General features: G+C 46.6%; 1 protein-coding gene across 1 annotated transcript in view; it reads left to right on the forward strand.

Moving 5' to 3' along the window:
• Positions 1-11,581, forward strand: part of LOC144154228 (ribosome biogenesis protein bop1-A) — a 53,210-nt gene extending 41,629 nt beyond the window's left edge. The window contains exons 15-18 of the mRNA XM_077685831.1: positions 747-924; positions 6,950-7,034; positions 9,914-10,021; positions 11,377-11,581. Of these exons, the coding sequence (XP_077541957.1) occupies positions 747-924; positions 6,950-7,034; positions 9,914-10,021; positions 11,377-11,530 (525 nt within the window). The 3' untranslated portion in view covers positions 11,531-11,581. The remainder of the gene's footprint in view (positions 1-746; positions 925-6,949; positions 7,035-9,913; positions 10,022-11,376) is intronic.
• Positions 11,582-27,250: the final 15,669 nt, after the last annotated feature.

The raw sequence follows: 27,250 nt of genomic DNA on the forward strand, positions 1-27,250 counted from the left end.
TTTTTTATTATTATTTCATAACATGCTTTTTAGGGAGTGACAGCATTTGTCAACATGGTGTCGGCCCATCTTGACCAAAAAAATATTCTGCGTGCCACTCAGTGAATTCTGCAAAAAGACCCGGGGAAAACCTGGAAAACTTGGGGAATTTGAAAATGTCAACTTTGGTAGACACCCTGGCACCACTCAGCACAAATGAAGCTGAAGGAAAAAAGCGGGGGCGGCAATGTCCTTTGGTGGCAGTTCTATACACCACACTTGTCAGACTTACCTACCTCTCCCCAGAAGGCAGGCACTTTTTGCAGCTTGTAGGCATAGAGTTTCTAGGCATTGTGCTTGCTGCATGGATTACCCGCAGCATGAGGCAGTCTGTTTCAGTGCCGATGTGTTGTCACAAGCCCGTTTCAGCACTCGTGCTTCCTGAAACCTATTTAGACAACGTAAAGCTGGCATTGAATTGCCCATAAAAATTTAATACATTAAAATTCGTTTTTTTTTTTTTTTTTTTTTTCTTTCTCTGAAAGGTTAAAAATACATAGTGTGCTTCCTGTAAATTTAGAGCATTTTATGTATATCCTCACCGGGGCTTTGTTTCGTCGAACTTTGTTACATTCGGTTTTGAGTGTATAATGTGTGCACGAAACTTGAGAAGGAACTTCTGTTGGCCTGGGGCTGTACACCATACGAGAGCTTATTTGGCCGGTGGTGTAGCAGGGCTGTTTTCTTAGCCTGGCTGTCCCGTGCAGGCACCTTTTGCCAAGCTGAAGGGGACCATTTCGAAGGTGCTGTTCCACCCGGTTCGGCCATACTTCTTTGTGGCCATGCAGAGGTTTGTGCGTGTCTACAACCTGCTCAAGCAGGAGCTCTCGAAGAAGCTCATCTCCAACTGCAAGTGGATCTCCAGCATTGCCGTCCACCCCAAAGGTGACTACCCCGGGCTCCTCTGCACTCTAGTTTCTGCATTGTGCTTCAGTTTATTTGTTGAAAAAACTTGCGCCACCTTTAAAAAATATCGCAAGATCCACTTTTGTTATCTGACACATTCCCTAGCATGTTTAAATGGAAGTAATGAATGGAGGTTGTATGGTAATTTTATCATGGACGTGTTCTGCTGCTTTTCTTGTAAAGTGTTGTTCTCTGCTGTGTGGAAAAATGAATGTTTCAGAACTATAAAAACTGATCAAAGAAATTTTAGCAATCAAATGTCATGCCTTCTGTAGACCACAGGACCTTTGTATATTTAAAATACCTAAAGGCACGCAGACTACCAGCTTTTAACCATTACTTAGCAGGTTCTGTAACTATCACTGGCAGTGCAGTGAATTTTGTGTCAGTTTTGATTTCACTCAAATGGTGCACCTTTTTCTAGAACAATCAAGACAGTTATGTGCATGAACACAAGCTCTTGCCCTTTTCATAGAATGCATGCGCGTGTGTGCGTGCGTGCGTGCTCTGCCCTTCTGATAACCCCACACATCACTGACGGCTTTCTAGGATCGGGACAAGCGGTAGCTAACCAATTTGTGTCTCAAAGCACAGAAAATACGAAGCACAGTGCAATGACCACTGCGCTTTATTTAGCATGAGAAAGGTCCATTAGCCTTGCTTTCTTCTGTGTCATAAACCTCATGAAGTTCCTCGAGCTTATTGACTCTGTCCAAATGTAGAAGTCCGGGGTCGTCCATTTCACCACAACAGCGGCAAGCCTTACTGAATGCTGATGCAAGCTCGGCTCTGGTAGGGGGTTGAGAACATTGTCAGGGTTGCCAGTAGCATCTGTTTCCTCAGCATTGGCGATGTTCGCCATGATGTCCACATCATTGCAATCGGCCACAGCCTGCATGCTGTCGTCAGCACTTACGAGCTCTCGTGCTGTTGCACCATCCGGGATGGGATATGGGATTGCTGACAGCTCTCTAAATTCACTCTCAAGGCACTCAACACCGTCGTCTTGTGTGTCCAAGCCCCTCTCGTCTGGAGCCACCATGAAGCCACTTTGTGGAACCGGTTGCAGGAACACGCACATGACGCCCTCCTGAATGACCAGGATGTGCTGCCTTTCTTTGCCTTTGCCTAAAAGTGCTGCAAAGAATTTCAAATGGGTCTGCAACAAATTGCTTGTTTTCAGCGGCCTCCAACCGTTGAATAATAGAAAGTTTTAGCATTCTGTGTGTTCTGTCTATTCCATGCACACTGTCAGTACCAGAACCCGACTGCCTGCACGTGCGGGCACAGCAAGCAGGACACGCTTCACCGTCACGAATGCGTGGGCATGGCGAGGGCTTTCCCGCGGAACTACAGTCGAACCCCACTTCAACGAAATATTTCCAATTCCCCATCAGCTAGCCATAGAAGCCAACGCAACAAAGTCCTTGCCACAACGAACCATTTGTCTGACTTGCTTTCGCTTCAAAGAAATTTTTGCTCATTGGGGGTGGGTTCGAACATTTATTTTACAATAAATTAAGCATAACACCAGCTATCTAACTTTTTATACATTCAGGGCTCTTAGTTTCGCCAAAAACGTGCGCCGGGCACCCACACCACCACCCATTAACAGAAACAAATTCATTGATGGCCACCATTGTTTGCGGGTGATAATGACGTGGCTGGCCGTCTTTACATGAGGCACAAGCCCGGCTCACCAAGCCAGAGCTACAGCCGATCCATATCCAGTTGAAGTCGTGCGAATCAGGTAAATGTGCTCTGCATCTGGCGCAATGTCGTCATGTATACGTTGTGAGCAGCTGTCATTGCAGTTTTCCTTCTACAGTTCTTCAAAGTCAAAACCAAAATTAATGTTTTCATGTTTAGTCTTGAACCCGCGTAATCCTGTGTTAGTCGCGAACGCGCAGTGGAAGTAGCGATCAATGCGATGCACATGAATAGCCTGCCAAGGTCAGTTGCCGCCGTGCCCAGTCAGAGGATAAGATAACGGCACCGCTCCTTCCACAAGCGAGGGGGGCTTCCGATGACCTAGCAGCTATCTGCAAGTAATCAGCTCAGTAGATACGCCTTATTGTACAGCAGTGTGTTTTGCAACTAAATCCCCCCGTAACGCGCTCTTTACGGGAAGATAAAAAGTTGATAACCATTGGTACCTTTGTTATCTGAATAAACACGACGTAATTGATCATCAGTCCTTTTTCTAAACATTGCATTATGCTATCAATGATGCGGACAATATACAGGGCTAATTTTCTTGCCCTTCCATGGTGTGTTGGGGCAGATTTCGCCTCAATGAATGTCCGCTTCAATGAAACATTGTATGCAAGGAAGACACGGAACATATGGAATGCTAAAGCTCTCTCTATTGTCCGCCTTCATTGCTAGGTCTAAATTCCACCACCCCCCTCCCCCCCACCCATGACCATGGCGGAAACGTTTCCGTGGCACGGCACTGCAAACAAACCATGCCACACCATTCTCCCTGCTTCAGCAGAGCCACCACTGGGTGGTCACCACTCAAACATGCAGAAACTGAGAGCCTCTGGTTGGCTTCCTCTTCTCTCCCACCTAATCATTCGCCATGTCCGTGTTACCATGTGACTATACCCCATGCTAGCGCTGCGAACAGGTGTTAGAGGCCATCCAAGTGATGTGTCGCCACCTCCCTCTCACCGAGCTCAGCCGCACAAACGAGAAGTAATTGCCAGAATCTCATCAGGAGAAGCACCCTTGCAGGGGCCCTTGCAGTGCAGCGTTTGAAATATCGAATGGGCCGGTGAACGGGAGTTTGATACATGCATACAACAGCGTTACGCTTTTGCATGGGATTTCCCAGGGGTTGCTTAGACTGTTTGATGTATGCAATAATTCGATATATTTGGGCTAGACTGTACTGTATACTATATGACCGCCAGCGGCAACTGTCCTGGATAACTGGTCCCATTGGCTGTGTGACCATGCTGGCTGGTGGTTGTAGGAACTGTGCTGACATTTTCTACATGTTCTTCTAGGTGGCAACAGTGCCCTGGTCTATTTGACTCAGGAGGCTGTCCCTCTACCCATTGTGGTAATGGGAATTCTTTGAGCTAGACACCCCCCCCACACACTCTGCGGTGTAGGCCACCATGCTAGCTCTGGGCTCGTTAAGGGGGCACATGGGTCTTTGATCAAAAACTTTATTTTTGCAGTTATGATGATGAAAATTGGGGAGCACATGTAGTTTCTCATTCTGATTGTAGATATAAAATTTGTTTTTGAGTAAAATGATTATATTCAAATTTATTTGGATTTTATATTCAATTTTTTGACAGCCTTTGTAAAAAAACTGCAGGAGGGATGCAGCTAAACATGGAACCAGTTAACTCTGCACAAATCAAAGAGTGCAATAAGACTAACATTATCGTTCTATCTGGTCTGTAGCAGAAGTTACGACCATTTGAAGTTTGGGCCTGGAAGGCAAAACCGGTTTTTCTGGTTGCCACCTTTCAAGCCCAAACTTCAAATGGTTGTAACTTCTGCTACAGACCAGATAGAACGATAATGTTAGTTTTATTGCACTCTTTGATTAGTGCACAGTTCACTGGTTCCCTGTTTAGCGCCATCCCTCCAGCAGTTTTTTTACAAAGGCTGTCAAAAAATTGAATATAAAAATCCAAATAAATTTCAATATAATCATTTTACTCAAAAAAAAAATTGATATATACAATCAGAATGAGAAACTACATGTGTCCCTAAATTTTCATCATCATAACTGCAAAAATAAACTTTTTTGGTTAAAGACCAGTGAGCCCCCTTAAGGGGGGACATGGCAACTAAAGTTAATTCATATAGTTAACTAACCCAATTACAAAACTTAATCAGTTTAAAAATATCTTCTATACTTTTTAAGTTACCAAACTAATTCCCTTCACAAAGTTGCCCCAAGATTAATTAACTAATTAGGCAAGAACTCAACAAGATTTTTATGTCAGTGTGATTTGGAAGGCCCATTCTGTGCAAGGAAGCTATTAGAATATCCATGTCCAAAAAAAGGTGTAGGTGTCCAAAAAAAGACAGAAGTTTCACTTTTTTTTACATGAAACTATTTCTCATTTCGAAAAGAAGGTGAAACTTTTCTTGTTCTTTCTTTATGCCTGAAGGGTAGAATGCAACAATTTAGTACCCTCCTTGCACAGAATAGACATTTCTGGTCACACTGACGTAAAAATCTTCTCTACTTCGCTAGTAAATTGTGCTGAATGCAACTTTCAGGTAATTAGTCTTCTAACTTAAAAAGTACAGAAGGTATCCTTAAACTGATCTTGGTTTTGTTGTTAGAATGGTTTGCTACATAAATGCTCCTAATTTGATTCAATTTGGTCTATAAATACAAAAATCGTTTTACTTGCCACGGGTCCACCGTGTGCCAAAAGAAACTCAAGGAGGCTCGCGGACACAAGAACAGAATACCGTATTTACCCTATTCTAACGCGCCCCCGATTCTAACGCGCACCCGATTTTCCTGGCAAGAAAACCGAAAAAACTTGCACCTCCGATTGTAACGCGCACGGGACTTCGTGACCCAGACAAACGAATGCGAGAGAAACGGGCGATTTATTTCCCGAAGTAATCTTACTCATCTCACTCCTCGTGGCTCTCCGCTGACCACAACATCTCGGCCTCGGTGCCTTCAAGCGCGTTCGCGATGCCACACTTCTGAACGAACGTTCAACCATGGCCTATGGGATCGTGGCCCACGCCTCGCACGCCCATCCCGAGAGCTTCTCCAGAGGTGCACGCTTCAGCCGACCGGTCGTTTTGAACGCGTGGGAGCCGCTGCTGCCATTGCTGTTATCAAGCGCGCAAGTGACACGATTTCACGATTTCTGTGAACACCGAAAGAAAAACCTAGGTGCCTAGGCTTGCTGCGTCCGAAAAATCGTTGCTAAAAGCTTTGGCGCCATCTTGAGATGGCGATGGGTGGGACGAAATTTCTGCTGTTTCAGCAGTTTCGGTTTTGTATCCGATTCTAACGCGCATGCGATTTTTCGGCGAATTTTTTCGGAAAAAAAGTGCGCGTTAGAATCGGGTAAATACGGTAAAGTAGTGATGAAAGAGCCATTTATTTGGGAGCTCCCTAAGAAAGTATGTAAGCATGAGGCTCGAGGCCTCTCACGATTCACGTCATCTGGTTGTGATTGGAATGGGAGACAAAGATGGGTTGTTACAAAGGCAGCTCCCACCTCCTGAGATGCAAGCTCTGCCGGGGTTGGTCACTATCTATCTTCTCTCTGCTATGCACGTTCACAGACCTTCACTCCCGCACTGCATGAATTAGTGGTGCCATTTAACGAGGCCCACCTGAATGTCTTCTTGGAAGGAGGCATGGGTGCCACATGACATCACGTGCTCAGCTCATCGTCTACTAGCTCGCATTTCTTCCCAATAGCATGTGCTGAATTGAGATCACGGATCTCCACAATTCCCACACCACTTTGTGACACGCTGTTTCGCGTCTTGAAAACATGAAAGGGAAATGTGGAAGAAATGCCAGTATAAAGGGTCACGAAAGGTGGAATACTTTGTGTTTGAACTAAAAGATCACTTTCTTCACAGCTCTTTAAACCTTCATTTGACAGAAAATGGGGCTCTATTTGTTCAGAAATTAATAATTGAAGCTGGCATTTCTCACTCCTAGATCCTTTTTTAACCTTACATTGTAAGACAGAGTATCACCAGCAGAGAAGACAACTACCTCCATTGTGCTGAATAGAGTCTGAGCTGCTGCCACGTTAAAGTAGTTATAGAAAGTACAAACAGTAAAGTCAACCGCCAGCTTAGTCGCCTCACCACTTTCGCTAATTATTTCCCTTTTTTGCCACTGTTTCTTGTATATATGTGTGCACTGGTACTAACCTTGCATGCCATCTTGCAGTGAATTTTGGTGTATACATACTAAGATTTCATTGGTTGCTCAGTTCAATATCATCCTGTCTTATCTCTGTGCACATTTCTTTCATAGGTGATAATGTCATCACGGGCAGCTTTGAAAACAGATTGACTTGGTTTGACATGGACCTCTCTGTGAAGCCTTACAAAACGCTCCGGTAAGAAACTGCGAGTTTGGTGGTGGAAATAATCTCGCGTACAGTAAATGCGGGTTTTGAGAGAACTTTAGGGGTGGCGAAGGAGTGTCTTGACCAAAAAATGCTTAAGCAGCGAGTCCCAGCCACCAGCATGCCATCTAATGGTGATGGTGTGTTGTGGTTTCCCAGTAAGCACTGCTTCATAAATATCTTGGTTGCATGACCCTAACATAAAAAGTTATCACTCACTCCTTGCCACTGGAGTTGCATGATCTTTTATTGTTGCCATCTTCGCTCCTTGCCTTTGGCGTTAGTGAGTACGGGACAATATCATTGTAAGGAGGGGACAATGCAACAGATGGGACAGAACGAAAAAGAGGCAAACACTTGCACTCATGTACCGACGAGCTCAAGTTTCAAGTCTTCAGGCAAAATAATTTAGTCCTGATACAATTATAAACCTTCAAATTCATTCAAATCAATTATTTTTGTTCAGAAACTTTTTTCAAGAGACAATGAAGACGGCATATGAATTTCCTTCAGGGGAAAAATTGCATTGTGAAGATAACAATCCTGCCAGTTTTAATGTGAACTTCGGTCAAATAATTTACATATTGAAGAAAACAAAGGAAAGGGGGGCGACTCATCAGCTGGTTTCCTACACTCAACTTCTGGTGCGATAAGTCTGATTTTGGCAATTAGCTGATGCTGACCAAATTAACAAATCATTCAATTGTTCCCAATGAAAATAATGTCATTTTGTTGTGGCAAAGGCAACTGAGAAATGGCTGCAGTAAAGTACTATTCAAGAAATGAACATGAATTGGAGGTGAACACTATGATCAGGTTTTCAAGCTGTGGTTGTGCTACATCTCTTAAAAGTGCCTTCAACAACATTGTGACGGCTTTTTAAGTAGAACGAATTAAGAACGAGTCGATCTCGGCATTTCCTCAGAGGGCATTGAGTTCAGGTGAGCTCAGGTTCATTTCTAGACTTTCATCACCCAAAGCAGCAACAAAAGTCCAGGATGTGCTGTTACTTAGCATAGGGTTATTACATGCCGAACTGCGCTGCTGGGTTTTACTGGGTGTTTTGTCAATGATTCTAAACTTGTTTCTTCACGACAACCTTGAGTGAGGGTACTTAAAGGAGCCATTAAAACAAAATGCTAGTTTGCTTTTTTTTTTTTTTTCTCGAAAAATTGCCTCTTTGGAATAACACTGACACCACTTTGAATGCAAGCTTCACTGTAATGAGGAAAACAGAGAATAGGCATGCGACTCCTTAGCTACTGTTCCACACTGAACTTATAATGTATTATAGGCAGCTCGTTGCAATTGGCTGAGGCCGACAAAATCAAACGCGGCTTAAATGGGGATAATAGGCTTGCAGGACTAGCTGCATGTGCTTAATGTTAGTGAACATCCCTTTTATAGCAGTAAGAATGGTGGGGCAAACAACGGAAGTTACGAATGGACACGTAAACATAGAAGCACCAGCGCGTACGGCGGGCACTGCACAGCCATCGGGTGCATTAGGCCGGCCTGAAATGGCACTGGCCAACTGGCATTAGCGACTTTGAGCATATGCGATCTTTCACGAAAGATTACCACCAACCGTAACAAAAGTAAGCCAGGTACAAATCCAGTCAAAAACAGAGCAAGTGCGGACAAGTGGTCTCTGAGGGGTACCGTGGCGCCACTTGTGCAGGCGCAGAGCAAACAAGACACCTTTCGCCGTTTGCAGCAGCCTTACTCAACATGCCAACTTCCGTTTCAGGCACCTTCCCCTTGCCGATGTCACAAAACACGATTTAGCAGCGGGAGAATAGAAATTTTGGCTTAATATGTTTAATGTCTCAGCGAATAAAGCATCGTTTGCTACCGGTCATGCACTGGGGCCACTAGAATACACCCAATATTTTGTATAGAACATGCCCATTATTGTCTGCTTTCCCAAGCATGTCCCAGAGCCTTTGCCACGTCATATAATGGCCCAGTAAGCAGATAATAGCCCCTTTTAAATGCTAATTTCTCAGTGATGGCAGCAGTGTGTCCTGTCAGAACAAAATTGTAGTTAAGTAAGCTGCCAAATCTCTCGAGTAAAGTTGTACATTGTCTTTACGGACCCTTTAAGCAATGAGTTTCACAGTTTTGAGGCACTTTCTCTAGCATTTTGTGCCACTTCTATTGCACAGCTGTGGGAATACTTCATTCACAGGAATTATTTGATGTGTGTTTGCTAAGGGTGAAATTTTTTTTTCTTTTATTGTAATTTCGTTTAACTTTCTTTTTAAATGCTACTGCTACATACACGAAGTTTGAAAGTCTTAAATATAGATGTTTATTGATCAGTGTCAACTGCCTTAATTAGGGTTTTGTGAATATTGGAAACTTTTGAGTGTCGAAGTGGATATTAGAATATTTACTTCAGCCTTGAATTCAGTAGTAATGTTTGAAAATTTCGAACATTTTAAATTAATTTTGGAGTTGGCAAGCTCAAATACAGGGAATCATGCTTTACAGTAAGAAAAATTACCCATCGCGAATGCATGCTAAATATATTTTTTGCAATGAGTGAGGATTGTATATATCACACTCTGAGCACTTGCAACCACATCAAAGTGCAGTGGCTTACTTCGGTAGGGGAAACAGGTGTACCCACAGTGCATTTATATACAGGAACTAATCAGTGAGCCGTGTCGCGCTGGCAGTCTTATACAAGTTGAAACCTCCTTTTCGCTTTTTCCTACGGATAATTGCTCACAGGGGACACGGCTGTGAGGTAACCTATAGGCTGGGTATTATAGGCTATGAGAAGCCATATTTTCTGGTGGTCTAAATGCTGAGATTTTTGTTACTATCATCAGCACCACTAACTGCCATTGTTCTCTACACAGGCACCACAAGGGGGCCATACGGCAGGTGACCTTCCACAGGAGATACCCACTTTTTGCATCCGCATCAGACGATGGCACCGTCATCATCAGCCATGGCATGGTGTACAGGTAAGCCTCAGGTTTAATGCATCTCTTATTGTACCCTGTTCTGGTATCCGGATGGAGACAGGAAATCAAAAGAAACTTTTGTAGCACCAGTACTGAAGTAGCACTGATTGCGGGCCGAGAGCTCGGTTCAGGTTGTGAAATAAAACACAACTACAGTCAAACCCCGTGAAAACGAAATCTCACAAGTATGAAATTCCTGCGGCAACGAAATATTTTGGTATCCCCGATGAACGTCCATAACTGCCCATGTATTTCATATCTCACGGCAACGAAATGTTTTTGGAAAGCGATCCCGCGTTAACGAAATTCGCTGCAAGTCCAGTCAGCATTTTACCTACCCGTTTGAGGCTAACAGTGTTCAAAAAGTGCTCAAATACTTTTTTTTTTTTTTTTTTCTTCCTCTCTTCTTTTTTTCTTTCGGACTGAAGGTGCATTACTTTGTTTGTAATGCTGAAGGTTTGTTTACAAAAAGACCGGGCAGCTGCCGGCCGTGGAGGCAGCCTCGCAGCGACGCCACCAGGGGGTGACACATGATGACTCACGGCACGGCCGCATGGCTTTGGCTTGGGCTACGCTAGCTAGCTACTGCTGAACAGCACGCGTGCGTTTGTTGTGTGTGCGGTGATCGGCGTGTTTGCTCTCAGTAAGGTAGCTCCACCAGCCCAAAAGTGGAAGTTTTTATCGCTTCCCAAGTCACACTGGCCCAAATGGACGAAGTGAGGATAGCACTGGTGAGTTTAGAACCCACCGGAAGCTCGCTCTACGCACGTGCACAAAACAAAACAGTGGCGGCTGGGGCCTTTCTGGATGTGAGCAAAGCGGTGCTCACTTAGTAATGTGAACAGCATTGTACCAAGGTGCACTCTCCGGAAAGAAGAAGCTGGACTTCGCTTGAGTGCTTAGACATACGCAGTGCTGAGGGCCAAAGGAAAAGCGTGCAGAGAAGGTGAACCGGCAGGATGTTATGGGTGCGTTTGACACGATCCTGTCGTTCTGAGGTGCGCACGACAACCAGCATTAAAGCAGTTACTTTAGTGTGAGAACTGATCTGTGAAGTTGCTGCCAGGTAAGCCCCGCAAAGTAATACATATAACCGATTTTCAGAAATACATTTTCAGCTTTTGGCCGATTTTCCTGTCGTTTATGTTTCATGCTCGCAGCAATGAAATTCCCGCAAAAGCGAATTTTTTGACTTTCCCCAGCGGTTTCGTTGTTGCGGGGCTCAACTGTACAGTATTCCATGTCGAAATTCCTGGAAGCACCTACAAGGCAAGAGTTGGGTTCTGAGTTGGTGTAATTTTGAGTTGCCATTCTACTAGTGCAACTTACAGATACTCTCCCATTTCCTTTTGCAGTGATCTCATGCAGAACCCTCTGATAGTTCCTGTCAAGATTCTCAGGGGTCACTCGACGCAGAAGGGCATGGGTGTCCTTGACTGTGCCTTCCACCCTCAGCAGCCGTGGGTCATCACTGCTGGAGCTGATGCGACCTTGCGCCTGTTCACTTGAGGCAGAAACGTCTCCTGACATCTCGAATAAAGAAGTGTTGTACATACTGCAGTCACAGTGGGTGCTTCAAATCGGACCAAAATTTGGCGGGACCTTTTTGCACTAGTTACAAAAGAAGGGATGGCGTGAGTTGTACAGATAAATATCGCTTTGAAAAAGTCACTGGGATTAATGAATTATTTTGCTAAATCAGGAACTTCGTAAAATAACTGCACTTTTCTTGTCTCCTGTTATTGTAGACTGTTATGGAAACATTATTTATCGTTGGGCTTTTTGTCAATACTCTCACAAGAAAGTGAACTGGCCAGGGTTGCACAAAGAGAGTGGTAGTTAGTGCATTGCTGCTTGCCTATGTTTTTTCCAAGTGTGGGCAAAGTTTAACTACTTGATCTTGGGCCTATTATATCTTTGCATTTTATCTTTGCATTCAATGGAACTTTTAGACAAGCCTCTCAGGCATGCAAACAGAATAAAAAATGCCGCAGTAGTGTAATGTGCTTCACCAGTGGCATTTAAACAGCAGTGCTTAGTGGCTGCTACGATGTGTTTCAACTGTCAGCTTCGATTTTTAAAGCAGCAGCTAGAAAAAGCATGCCAGACAGTGTCTGGCACCCTCACGAGTATGCAACACCATGTTGAAGGACCCCTCTCCCGTGTTTGGCCTTGTGTGGTGAGGCGAAAATGAAGCCGATGGAGTTCCAGACTGACCTTTGGGAGGGGCTAATAGAATGGGGGTACCTGCACACTGTTGGTGGCATACTAGTTCAGAAGGCATGTGACAGGTCACACCCCACTGGAACCATCACTGCCAACTTGGGTCATGACTACAGCTCATAAAATCGGACAGAATAGCAAAAAAGAGGATATGCGTATGTCTCCTTGTTGTTCTATTCAATTTTATGTGCTGTAGTCGAGGTTATGTTGAACCAACTAGCCCAAACTTAATGTACCACTTAGGTGACACTGAGAATAAGAGGCAGAAGACACATAAGGGTGACATGGAGGAGCCTTGAGGCAGCCTCAGCCTTCACTCACCTTTTTTATTTCACATTGCTGCTGGTTAAAGCTGCCATACTGGTGAGCAGTATGGCAGCCGTACCTTGGTGGCAGCACAACTGTCTCTTAGTAATGGCTGCTAAAGACCCAAGGTGAAGACCCACAGCTTGGGCTGCATGCGTGAAGGTGGCTCAGTCCCTGAAGTTCGTTGGCTGTGCGCTATTTGGCGGTACCTCTGCTGTAGTCACATTATCCACCATTGAACAGAGGAATCGATCGCGCAGTGGTAATGAGTGCTTGCTGAACCAAGTCATCTTGTGAATCCAGCTTCTGGGGTGTACCGACGGAAATTGGCACAGTAGGTGAATAGACCTTTCCGGAAAGTTGCGCGCGCCCCCAAACGGCGGCCGCAAAGCAGCCTGGGAACTGTGAGCGCCGCAGCAGCCGCCGCCGCTGCCGCCCGGGACGCTCTTCATGTAGCTCTACCGTGCCAAACCGTGCCGTGCGCGACAGCGCCTGTGGAGGGAGCATTTGTTGACGGTGCAGCTTCGGCGTTTAACATTGTGTGATGCATGCAGAACATCTGCTGTCCTGGACAGCTTACCCGCCGCGGTGGCTCAGTGGCTAAGGCTTTGCGCTGCTGAGCACGAGGTCGCGGGTTTGATTCCCGGTCGCAGCGGCCGCTTTTCTGATGGACGCGAAAAGCAAAAACACCTATGTGTACGAGATTTCGGCGCACATTAAAGATCCCCAGGTGGTCAAAATTAATCCGGAGCCCTCCACTACGGCGCGCCTCATCGCCTGCGTTGCGTTGGCGCGTTAAACCCCACAATCAATCAATCAAGTCCTGGACAGCTGTTTTCTTCACTGGCTTTTTTTTTCAAACTTCAGCGTTCTTACCACCGCCGGCATTTCTTCAACAAACTGCTGCATTTTGGGGAGTTGCAGTGTGTATCCCGTCCATTCATGCTACACTATGTCTGCATTTGTTTCAAGTACTGGTGCCCAAGAGGTGGCGAGTCTTATTGTGCAATCCTAAGCTCTTTTGATGTTTTCGTCTGTGTGTAAATATGAAAATAGAAATGTTTATTTCAGTCGAAAAAAAGACACGTACACTTTTAATTACTCCGTTAGAAAAACTAACCAATACCGACTAAAAGGTAAAACTGTTCAGAGGGCGCTAATACAAAACACGCATAGTTGACATTTTGCTTAATTATCAATTGAGAAGTGGTTCATGTGTGAAGTTGCTCAGGTAGCAACAAATTTTCCGTATCCGGTTTGGCTTGTCAGCCATCGCATTTGGGAAAACATACCACGGTATTCTCAAGTTCTTCACTTCTCGAATAACTCGCTCAATGTGTCTCCATAGGTTGGTGATTTGCCGTGTGCGTGTTTCCTCCGTTACTGTCAGTTGACGCCGACCATTTAACATGGGGGGTCTGTTCAATTTAACGCCAAGTTCACGGAGCTCATCTTCGATCAAGAATCCTGGGTCAGCTATGACGAGCTGTCTCCTTTGTTTTCTCACAGGAAGTACACCACACCTTAAAAGTGGGAAATAATTCCACAATGAGCGACCGAAAAGAAATAGTCGAAATGCTTAACTCACTACAGCAGAAACTCCGTTACTCCAATGCCGCAGGAAACGGGCTGCAGGCAGTCGCTGCCGTTGGAGAAACCGCATCGTTGCCTGCTGGAGTGAAAATATTGCTTTATGCCCTGTTACGCCGTTTGTGCTAAAATTCATTACAAAACGGGCGTTGATTACTCTGAGCTGACAGGGGTATCTCGACAGTGCTGCATACCACTAGTTCGTCTTGGATGCCTGGAAGCGGATGCCTGGAATTTACGTTATAATGCTGGGCGTACCTGTCTTTACCGGAGGACACCTCTCGGAGAAGACCCGGTGTGGAAAAATGGTCGCATACGGTCCATGTAACATTTGCGTCTGCTCGCGTTGAAATGGGCTCCACATATCCTGTGATGTTCGGACGGCTCCCACAAAGCGAATCGGCCATCACGACCCTGGCGATTTATCTGGCGAACTTATTCCTTTTTAAGTTTCTTGTCCTTCGGAAACTTGTGCAATGAAACATGCCGGTCTCCAAGCGTATTGTTGTCCCATCCGATCATACAGCACGTTTTTCCGCCTCCTGCAGCTTCCTTGGCGCCATATCGTCAGTATCGCGTGAACTACAAACGCTAAGGCAGGTCGTAAACGAGTGTAGCTTTACACACGCGGAAATGCATCACAAATAACGTGTGCACACGATATGAGCTTCTTCGTTTTCCCACTCAGCTCCCCGCGGGCTGCCGGAGGCAAGAGCTGGTTATTTGTATTTTTCTCTGGGAGCTCAAGTGCACATTTGTTTTTTATTTCCTCGTGTTGAGGAATTTCTATTTTCCCGCGGGCAGCAAGAAGCACGAAGACGCCTTTCAACTGCCAGCAGCTAGCAGACGACGTTGCTAGCAGACGACAAAAGGTTCTCATGCGGTGCAGGCAGCTTCAGAAGGATGCGGAGTTTATTTCTTATTTTGGGTTCTATGGTTTAAAGATGATTTAATTGATGCGCAACATAACTTTGCAAGCCCATCCTTTCGCGCTACTTAAACTTGGTCCTTTGACGGACGCCGCGAACGCGGCGCGCGGCGCGACCACCCCGTCGGCGCTCGCCCCGCGCGCGCACGCAGTTCCCATGACGCCTTGCGCGCGCCCGCCAGGGGAAGGAGCGGCGCTGCAGTTTCTGGAACGGTCTATTAACTGGTATTGTGAAAGTGGAGCAGTGTGGGAGATATTCTGTGACGGTTGGGGGGTCGGGGTAGGAGAGTTCAAAATTGGCTATAATCAAAGCGGTTCAGTAGCACTGAGAATAAATGATAGAGACTGTTCATTTGTAGAATAAAATTTTTAGAAAAGTTGAACGAAAGTAAAATTTGAAAGGCAGACAAATCTCGAACGTTAAAGTCATATCGTCTGACGAAATTAAAATATTAAAGCTAAAAGCTAAATGGTCCGCATCGAGACGTCCCTCACCGAAATGTCCGTTCACCCAAAAGTCCGTGCACCCAAAAGTCCGTGCACCCAAAAGTCCGTGCACCGAAACGACCTGCACCGAAATGTCCTACACCGAAATGTCCGGATCCCGTCCAAACCAGACCAAACCGCCCGCAGCAAACTTGACGAGACTTGTCCTGCCGCAACATCGCCTCTCCTTTTCCGGCGTGGCGGCGCGGCCAGATCCTGCCTCGTGTGAATGACCCGCCACGCGTGCCTGTCGCTACTCACCTGGAGGCAAGGTCACGGAGACGGCGTGGGCGTCGCCCTCCCTTTCCCCATCCACGGCCGGACTCGACTCTCCTCCTCCCGCGCTCCCCTTACGGCCTTCGCATTGAGGCGCCTTGCTGCCTGCCGCCGCAAGTTGGGGTGGCGCTGCTAGCTCACTGTTGATCCGCCGCCGCCAAGCACGTTCACAGCGCAGTGTGTGCGCCGCAGCGCCGGATACTGCCACATGATTGACAACTTGTGACGCGGAAAGTGCATGGTTGCACATCCTCCCATGAATATGCGCTGTTGCCGAGTAAGCTGCTAGCATTTTACCTACTAACGCTGGCCTACACCCATAGCGGCGAAAGATGTCGTGAAGATCGACCGCAATGTGGAGAAATGGCTTCGTATTCTGCAGGTTCAATTGAAGGACTTAAAATCGCTACATTAACATAGTGGCTGCTGTATTGTAGTGCTGTTGCCTTCAAACAAGCTAGCATTATTTCGTCAGTCGAAGCATCATCGCCGAACTGCTATACACTCAACAATCGGATTTACGATTTGTCAAGGAGGATTGCCAAGCTGTATATAAATATGCAGGACTCGCCAATTTTTCCGAGGAATCAACCGGAAAAACTCGCACCATGGGGTAGGAACACTACAGCTCACAAGGAATATATATTTTTATATATACACTGCAACTCAGTGCACATTGCCGGAAATGCGAATGCACGCCTCTCTTTAATGAGACTGTAGGGATAGCAAAGCAGAAAAACCAGCTCGCACAAGAAAGCATTTGGCGTTGTAGATGACTCGCCTTGGTCACACTCCCATACGTATGCCGTCATTCGGTTTATCAGTCAAATAAATTGGGTATCTTGCACCTCCTTTTTTATGTGTGGTACCGGGTGTCACACAGTGGTCGGTTGTTGCCTAGTCATCTGTACTCACGAGCTGTGTCAGAACATATTGCCATTTTGTCGCCTGACAGATGGTTACATACGCTGTGGAATCTAATTGTTCGCTGATGTGCGCATTTTTTGTGTAATATATGAGCGTTTTTATGAATAAATGCTGTCTGATTGATTATGGGGTTAAATGCGCCGACGCTACACAGGCGATTAGGCGCACCGTAGAGGAAAGCTCCGGATTAATTTTGACCATCTGTGTATCTTAAACGTCCTTCGAAATCTCAAACGCACAGGCGTTTTCGCTTTTCGCTTCCACCAGAAAAGCAGCCGCCGTGGCCGGGATTTGAACCCGCATCCCTGCGGTACTAATATAGTCGGAAGTAGCGCTTGTGCCTGTCGTCCTTTTTCGTCCTTGGTGTTATTTTTTGCGTTTTACACGTCTACATTAGGCAGTTCTTGTGAGGAGTGTTGCTTTTTTTATTCAGGTATAGTCATACGGGATATACTTTTTTCCCAAAATTGTATAAAGCTGGGCATAAAATAAAACTTTATCTGTCACGGTGCGCCTCAAGTCAGGAATATTGTTGCAAGCAAATATAGTATATACGCGAACAACTTTCGCTTTGTTTTTATTGCGTAGACAAGTGCCTTCCGTGTATATCGTTTTTATACCAGAACAAAAAAAAATCTGGGCCATATCAGTTACACCAACTGACCCGTTTCACGCGGAAATGCCACCGCGAAAGCTGACTGTTTATGTTGTCGACGCTCAAGCTGCCTTGCTCTTCCCTTGCGCGGAGACGCGGCGACGCGGACCTTTCGGTGAGGTGGTGCTGCCCTCGTGCGGTCAGCCGCCCCAACTACGCGTCAGAAAAAATCCCATGCGCCGAGCCGGTTTTGCGAAGGCCGTAAGGGGAGCGCGGGAGGAGAAGAGTCGAGCCCGGCCGTGCCCCATCATGGTGGGGCGGCTGAATCACCACTTCGCTACCATTCGTCAGATTTCAAACTTCAGCCAGCGAGAGCCCTGATTGGACCGATTCAAACTTCACGGGGCTCCAACGACCTTCCGGGGGTATAAAAACCCGCCTGGATCGAGTGTCGTCGGCTTCCCTCCGGCGGCATTCTTCGGCACCAGTCTATTCGGAGGCACCGAGTGGAGAGGTGCTGTCGCCTTTGTGCGAGCCATGTAACGTTTGCTTACCCTAGTACATACTGTATATAAATGTTGCTTCAACCTTTCATCGGCTCGAGAACTTCATCGCTCTGCTCTGCGCCGCTTCGATAGTGGACGGAGCAAGGCAACGTAGCTACACCGGTGACAGCGCTCGGATGGCCACTCCCAACAGCGCTGATAGCGTCGGGATGGCTGATTCCCAACATCGGTGACGAGCTGGATGCGAGTCACAACCTGGGAGCAGCGCTGGGAAGGTCATTCCCAACAGGCCTCAGCCAATGGCAGAGCTGCCGCATATGACATCATAGGTTCTGTTGTGGGGAATGAGCTAGTGAATCGCATGTCCATTCCCTTTTTTCCTAATTATATAGCTTATTTGAGCCAAGTTTACATAAAAAGTGGTGTCAGTATGATTTTAATGAGGCAATCTTTCGAATGAATTAAACTTGGTGTTTTGTCTGCATTGCCCCTTTAAGAGTCCGCGTGTAAAAACATGGTGATTTATTGATAAATTTTCGTCTCTCTTGCGTTTATTATTTTTTTGTTTTTGTTGTGCTGTAGTTTGACTGTGTCAGGCAAACATAAAGTAGTGCTTTTTTAATCAGTATTCCAAGCTCTCACGTACAGTGAAAGCTTGTTAATTCAAAGTTCTATAATTCAAATTTATGGATAATTCGAACTGGATGATTTGATCTGGCCAACTTTCCATGGAAGTCTATGTATAAAGAATCCCATTAATTCAAACCCGAGTACATTCCGGCACGGATAATTCTAACTACGCACCACTACGGCAGCACCTTGTCGCCGGGCACATGGCCTGAGAGATGCACCGTGTGCCTACACACGAGGCTGCGTAGAATGGAGAAGGGAAAACAGGGTAAAACGAATCTAAATCCACATGGCGGACATTTTGGAAGACGCATTTTTTTACGAGCTATGTCGATGAGGGCGCGAGTACAGTGGCGTGTGTTGCCAGTGCGCTGACATATGCAGGCATGATATCTCAGGTCAGAAGCTCAGATCAACAAGGAGGACGAGGATGTAGCAACTTGCTTTTAAATGCCCGTCCGCTCAGAAGTCATGGTCAGATGGAATGCCACTCACCTATTCAATTTTGAAGAAGGCGAAGATTAGGCTTTCCACTACATTCGCTTGTTAGAGCATAAAGTGCTGACTGTCGCCTCCAAAGGGGCCATGCAGACAAAATACAGGTTTATTTTATTTGAAAGATTTCGTGCTTTATAGTGCCCCCAGCACTTTTATGGCAGCAATTACGATGCCATATTCACGGAGAAATTAATCAATTTACGTTAAAATTTTTATTCTCCTGCCAAATCATGTTTTTGTGGCATCTGCCATGAAGTCACAGGGGCGGGTATTCAAACAAACTTCCAGTGTGTCATTAGGCTTTGCAGCCTTGCTTACAGTTAGCCCGTTCAGAGGGCGGTACCATATGGAGCCGTGGACCGTTCTCTGCCATTGCTTTATTTTTGACTGTATTTGCACCTGGCTTGTTTTTGTTACGGGAGAAATTAATCGTTTCGTGAAACATGGGGCATGCTCGACAAACAGGGTCACGTAAAACAACGTCGCTTACGCCAGTCGGCCAGGGTGATGCAAGGTAACTCCAAAGCGGCACTCTGCTGTACATTTAAAACAAGCATTCTTATCCCATCATTTTTATTGCTTTGTAAAGAATGTGCCCTAAATTTAAGCGCAAATCGCTCGTTCGTCTAGTTTCTAAGCTCTACCTAATTTGCGTCTGCTTCTGCCAGCCTCCACCAATCGCAGAGCTTAGCTCATGTGACATCATAGGTTCTGTTGCGGGAAATGAGCTGGTGGGTCGCATGACCATTCCCGTTTTTCCTAATTATGTAGCTTATTTGAGCGAAGTTTACGTTAAAAATGGTGTCAGTATGATTCTAACGAGACAATCTTTTGAATGAACCAAACTTGTGCTTTCTCTTCATGGCTCCTTTAAGGCTCAAAATTCGGGAAAAAATGAGCTCTGAGCCGTATTTAACATTTTTGCAAAACAGATATACAGTTAAAGGAGCCATGAAGAGAAAACACAAGTTTGGTTCATTCAAAAGATTGTCTCGTTAGAATCATACTGACACCATTTTTAACGTAAACTTCGCTCAAATAAGCTACATAATTAGGAAAAACGGGAATGGTCATGCGACCCACCAGCTCATTTCCCGCAACAGAACCTATGATGTCACATGAGCTAAGCTCTGCGATTGGTGGAGGCTGGCAGAAGCAGACGCAAATTAGGTAGAGCTTAGAAACTAGACGAACGAGCGATTTGCGCTTAAATTTAGGGCACATTCTTTACAAAGCAATAAGAATGATGGGACAAACAGTGGAAGTTACGAAAGCACATGTAAACATAGAAGTACTGATGCGTTCTGCTGTTCGTACTGCGCACAGCATGCTTGGTTTAGCTGCACAGCACTACGGGGCTTGGGGTTGTCTCAGACGACACTGGCCGATTGACGCAAGCAACGGTGTCTTACGTGACCCCATTTGTCTAGCGAGCACTGTTTCAGGGAACGAATATTTTCTCCCAGAACAAAAACAAGCCAAGTTTAAATGCGGGCAAAAACAAACCAAACGCTTGCCACGGTATGGTGGCGCCATCTAGGTTCGGGTAACGTAAAGAAACGCGGGAACAAACCAACGCCGCTGTACAGGGTGGAGACAACCTTTGAACGGTCCCGTGCCGCCGCAATTGGGCCAACGGGCTCAACGCGTTATTCTTTTCGTTTTCCACGAGACCTAGCAACGCGAAACAGACGATATGATTCAAACGTCTTCAGTAAACCGCGTTGCGGCGATAATTTTAGCGCGTTTTTGACACAATGACTTGCTTCGGCGGCGAGCGAGCAACCCACAATGGCGGCGCCAGCGTATACGTGTCTCTACCCTGTATGGCGGATGCGTGAATGAAGGGATTCTAGGCTGCAGAGCGGTCGGTTCCTGTGATGTCATTGCAGACCCCGAAGACAAACGATTTAGCGGGAAAATCAAAATTTTAACTTAAATTGTTTAATTTCTCAGTGAATAAAGCATCGTTTGTATCCGGACAAGCGCTGGGGGCACTATAAAACACGAAATCTTTCGAATAAAACAAACCAACTTGCATTTTCTCTTCCTGGCTCCTTATTTTTAAACAACAGCCAGTTTTCATTCACCGATCTGGTAAATGCACTCTGGTTGAATGGGAGGTAGAATTGTTCAAGTTCTTCGTTAATAAGAGAGAAGTCAGCTTTATTGTAGTCACGGATGTACTTATTAAGAGGTTGGCGCCTTGGTATGATACCAATATCATCGCAATCTTCGAACAAATAACGGAGATATGAAAGAAAACGTGCGAAGCAGTCGCGACCCCCTAGCCAATTTCCCTCAACTTTTCTATGACGTCACGGAACCTTGTTTGTGCGATTTGCGGCCGCCTAACTGACCTGTCGCGACGACACATGACTGGACGTCTGTAATGGAGCCTCTAGTTCTATTTGACCGTATCACTTGAATGCTAACGTGCAGTTAACGCACTGAAAATTATGTTTTATTGTTGGCCCGTATGACGTCATTCTTGCTCATAATGTGGTGCAAAATTTGAAAATTTTAAATACTTCTTGCTTTTTTTCGTTAAAAAACATCTTTTGTGGCTGTAATGGAGCTGAGTGAGATACTGAATCCTAGTTCTTTCAAATTAAACGAAGCCTTGTATTTTTTCTTCATGGCTCCTTTAAAGATGTTACCTGAAGGATGATCTCCTCCCGGTAAGTCAGACAAAAGTAAACAGAAGAGGATACTGGGAGTACCAGAACCGCAAACTTATCAACATTGATGGGCAAGTTCAAGTCTGAAATCCACCTTTCGATGGAACCCAGATATGCTTGTAACCCGCAAAGGTCATGGGTGTACTGCTCAGCAAAAAAGATACGTAAGAGCAAACACCCTGACTGATTTCAACTGAGCTCATCAATATATTTGAAAAGGATGGCAGAGAGTAGCGATCCTTGCGGAACGCCCCTTATCTGATGTCGAGTCGATGAATAAAGAACTTGCACGGAAGGCTCCGCGTCTGGCGCTTTGCGTGGTGGTCAATGACCACCACGCAATGTCGATTTTGGGGGAGTGCCGAAGTCCTCCTGGGGGGGGGGGGGGGGGGGGGGTGTTGAGAGGATGTTGGGGGGTGTATAAATCCCTGGGCAGGGTGCTCTTGGTTGCGGAATCTTTTAGATGCGGAGCATCTTATGCTCGGGGCTGTGTCCCTCCCTCCCTTGTCGTTGTTGTCCGCCGTCCGCACACCCACTGCGCATGCCTGGCCAGGCACCGCTGATGATGATTGTGGCAGGATGCCCCTATAGGGATTGGCCAACCAAAGAATCCATCACGAGATAGCTTGGCGTTCAACCACCGTCGTCATCTTCCCGTATGGCAACCCTGAGTAGTATGCGAGGCATTCCTCCTCTCCTCTCTTTACACTCCTCTCCTCTCCGGCATCCTCCTCTCCTCTCCGAAGCTCCTCTTCTCTCCGGGATTGCGCAACGAATGGCAACACCTGCGGCTCCGCGCGCGATAATGCGAAGCAACTTAGGGTTAGAGACGCGACGGTAGCCGCTGCATGCTCCGCTGGGAGCGCCACTGTAGCTCTGCGGTATAAATGACCCGCTCGCGCGCTCCGCTCCTCTCATTCTCCTCCCGAACGCCGCGATGGAACTGAAAACTAATGGGAACTTGAGTCCACCCCATGGCTGCTTCGCATACTACTCAGGGTTCCCCTAGGGTAAGATGGTGAAATTTTTTTTTCGTAGGGGGAAGGGGATGATGTTGGGGTGTGTGTATAAATCCGTCACTGATGTGCAGTGCAGCGAAGGGAGGGCAAATACGTCGTCTCTGGGCGGAGCTTCCGCTGAGGACGTCGGTGGCACACGCTGTCTGTGGGGAATTGGCCAAAAAGGTAAATTGTCCGTAAAAACAATGGCACATACTCCCGCAGGGGGTTCCCCATTTACATGAATGGATCGACCCTTCATTGGTGAAATGCGACTACCATTAACGACTGAAACGAGCATGAACAGTTCGCAAACGCCACGCGAAGCGACTGAACACGCCACTGGACGGAGGCAATGGAGAAGCTGCGGTTGCGGGGTGGTACATCTTGCCATATTTCTGCAATTTCTCTCGTAAGTTAAATTCCCGGAGGTTCTAAAAATGCTAACCGGTTAACTCTTATCCTGTTTGCCTCCTCTGCCCCGTTCTCTTGTGCGCTGAACTACCAGCCGACGTCAATGCTCTCTTTAGAATTCCTGTGAGGAATATTAGAGAGTGAGCAGGCTTTTCTCAGGTATGCAACAAAACCCTGTTCGAAGCAGATCTCGGAAAGATTTGTAAGATATGTAAAAAAGATTTTCCAAGCACCCGAGAAAAAAATTTACGAAGCGTTCGAACCAAGAGGAAAGAAGAAAAAACCCAAGCCAGAAGCCAAGGAAGAAGAAAAGCGGCGAAACGCGCCAAGCCATCGTTCTTGGAGCGGGGGCCTTCCGCGAGCGGTCCAAGCCGGAATGTACCGCCAGCCTCGTTCCGTCGGCTCTTTTGGTGAGCGTCTTGTTTCTCCAGCCAGATAGCCTCCAGGGAGGGGTCCTTCTCTGGGTTCGGCAGTCCGGCGAGGGCGGTCAGGCCACCTTGCCACGATGCTGCTGTTCTCGCAGCCGCTCGAGCCCTCGAGCGCACAAATACGTCGTGGGTCTTGCTACGTATCGATTGTTCAGTGCGGCTTTTCGAGCCCACTGGAAAGAGGAAATAATCGAAATAATTACGTTAATATGCTGTGCGTCCCGCCGACGTGTCTACCCTGAGTAGACACGTCGGCGGGACGCACCGAGTAGACCCCGAGTAGACCCCGAGTAGCCTTGAAAACAGAGCAGGCAAGGATAAAAACATAGCATTCCGGCCCGCAAGGGTATTTGTTAAAAATCTACGGGAGTTTATATTGCGATTAATGGCTGCTTGTGGCGGTTTTTAACTTATGATATTTTGATAATTATGGACAATACAGCTACTACATAGTTATTGGTGAGAACTAGACAGATACTCTTTGCCACAATGCATAGTTATATTACTATTAATGGCTTCTGGCGACGATTACTGACTGCTTGAGACATATTTTGGACTTCTCGAATTTAGTATCTGTGTTCCAGACTGTGTCCTTCACTTGGTAGCAAGTTAAAAATGGCAGCAATGGCCCATGTAGTGTATCACTCCGCTGAAGCGACTGGCCCGCGATGTAGACGCGCGCGCACGTTTGGAAGGAGATAACGCTTAGTGCGTCACATCGTTTTCTTTTTCTCACCTAGTTGGTTTATCGTTGCTGCAGTATTTAAGTTCGAAAAATCACGGAAACGTCTCGTGTCACGTTCGAAATACTCACAGTAATGCGCCTTCTGCGCCCCGCGGAGGAACAGGCGGCTACGGTGATAAGGCGCATGGACAACTTCCGTTGTCGTTCTTAAGGTGTACCCAAACATAGGACACGTTTTATACCAATTCTACGGAAGTGTACCTCAGCACCTCATGTTTAGCCTCCCCTTTAATGTATCTTAGCATTTGTAATCGCAAATATTTCATTGGGTAAGTTGGTCAGTCCTGAGATCTAGTTCGTTTAACTGATTTTCATTTTTGAAATAGTAACTACCGATCGGAACCCCCCTGAAAGGTTGCCGAATGCTATGGTCTCCAAGCCTAATTAATCCTCTTTCAGCGAGTAATACAGAATTCGCGGTTGGAAAAGCGCTTTTGTAACACAAGGGACAAACGTAGAGCGAAAGAAAACCAGACAGAACGAGTGAGGCGCTCTGGTTTTCTGTCTGGTTTTCTTTCGCACTACGTTTGTCCCTTGTGTTACAAAAGCGCTTTTCCAACCATGTACAATTACCGATACCAACTAGCCCAACAACAAGTCTTACAGAATTCGCGCTCCTTCGTCCCTGTAAAGTCAAATAATTCAGTCTCCGCCTAGTATGTCCCACAACGCAGACACATCCTGTCAAGTCGGTACTGTTTAAGGGCTATGTTAGTTACTTTACGTGAGAAAAGTGTTATGAGAAACATTTGCTCAAACTGAATGGGAGGCTTAGCGCAAAAAAGACAATGACGGTGGCAAACGTCACAAGCGCCTGTCACGTTTGCCACCGTCCTCGTCTTTTTTGCGCTAAGCCTCCCATTCAGTATGCACCAACTAGCCCAACAGCACGTTCTGTTAATTTGCTCAAACAGAAAGGCACAGTTAAGCGCTAACCACGTGCAGCGATTTTGCAAGCGATTTGGGGAGCGACGCGACTAGCGACGAACTACTTTTCGCCGCGGACCAAGTCGCTCATCGAATCGCTCGGTATAGTGAACTAGAATAGCTCGGTTCTGGCTCGCCAGAAAAAGTCGCTCACCTCCCGGAAGTGGCCTGAGCGACTAGCCAATAGGAGAGCATTAAGGGGCGCAACTTCCGCCTTAGGCAGAGAACGAGGGGAAGGGGCGAGCGGCGGCACAGTGCATCCTAGAAAAGTACGACCCTCTGCTCACTAAAATACGTTTATTTCCAGTTTTTGTGACAAATGCACACATAAAATAAACCTTGAGGCCGTGTGTTCTTCAATAATCGTATTGGGCGCTGTGCGGCAATATTAGGATCGCTCGTCGCGCCGCTCGCCCAATCGCTTTCATGTGGCTGCCTCAGCGAGCGATCGGGACGAGCGATTGCGGATCCCTGTCGCATCGCTCGTCGCGTCGCTCGCAAAAATCGCTCCATGCGGTTACTGCTTTACAGGTATCAATCGATGAACAGTGGAATGACATAAGGGGAAAAACTTATACGCATGCACGTGCTTGTATATTTTTATTGTGGCGTTGCCAAGAAATGTGCAAGGTTCTTTCAGTAAGCAAAGTTTATTGTAGCGAAACTGGTGCTCCGTAACAATCAATAAATAAACGCAAGCGGTGAAGAAGCGCCCAACACAGCGACATGTACAGTCGAGCGCCGTCAAATAGGATGCCACGGGGTTTGCCCGGCGAGCATTTATTTCTTAGCGCTATTCCCGAGCCATCGAATAAGATCGAGAACATCGTTGATCAAATAGAAATCTTTGATCAACAATGGCGAAAGAGTGACCGCAGGGAAAAATCGCTGGTAAAAAAAGCAAAACATGTTCTCGGCGATATATACGCAACTGATACAGAACTTATATGCATACACAACTTATATACACAATTTTCTCCTGTTGTTACTCAACAGTCCCAGCTTGTCAGCAATTAATGTAAACTCAAATATAAATGTCTACGGTTTTTCCACTTTATGTGGGCGTTGTATGTTGTAGTCATTCTTTTAAATGCAATAAGAACATTGCGTGGTTAGCAGTGCTTGCATGAGGCAGCCACCTATGCCTCTGCATATAATATCGCCCTGCAAGTATTTCGAAGAAGTGTTACGGGCGTAATTAACCGAAGGTATACGCAGTACCACTGAAAATCGTGACACTGTCTCAAGTTCTCACAGCACTCTCCAAAAAATATCTTGTGTGCTGCTGGTATCTTCACAATAACTGAGGAGTGGACAGTGCCTCGTTAATGCTCAAGACATAATTGGCTGAAACGGGCCTGGCCGGGCCAGGCCCAAACCTTTCGGGCCCGGGCCGGGTACGGGCCGTATTTGAAAACACCAGGCCGGGCTCGGGCGGGCCGGAGCATGGCGCTTTCGGGCCGGGCCGGGCCCGGGCCAGAAAAAATCGGCCCGTGCAGTGCTCTAGCGCACGGGGCAGCAAATGGGGGACGCGTGCGCAGCAGAGCTCGACCGGCTCTCCAGCTGCGTGGCTGGCCAGAGAAAGAAGCCCCCGTCGGCTTGAACGTCACAGGCGCGTCATGGCTGTTTACGCGATCCGCCGGCAGGTGCAGCGTGGTCTGCGGCCGAGCTTCTTTAAACGCTTCTGACTGGTTAACGAGGCGTTTCACGAAGCTACCACTTGTGTCACAGCTGATTTGGGGGTACTTACTACGCATTAAAAATAAATTTGGTCGAGGTGAAATTTGAGTGCAGTTGGCCTTTAATAATCCATGTGCGAAAGAATCGGTAGATCCTCATGAGAAGTGTAAGCCAGTTGCTCAAGCCGTTACATTTATATCAGGGGTCGGCAATCTTTCGCGGTGGAGGGCCGAGTTGCATGAAGCCGACACGGCAAGGGTGGATGGAAAATAGGGGCAAGGGGCGGGGGAGGCGGGGAATTTCTGGACTGGCGCAAAGAAAGGAAGCGAAGACATTATCTAGCGAATCAATGTTAGCTGGAAGCGAGCTTGCTTTGCTCCTGTATAACCCC

The sequence above is a fragment of the Haemaphysalis longicornis genome, unplaced genomic scaffold, assembly GCF_048455015.1.
Source record: "Haemaphysalis longicornis isolate Haplotype H1 unplaced genomic scaffold, Haemaphysalis longicornis Haplotype H1 scaffold_1, whole genome shotgun sequence".
Lineage (NCBI taxonomy): Eukaryota > Metazoa > Arthropoda > Arachnida > Ixodida > Ixodidae > Haemaphysalis > Haemaphysalis longicornis.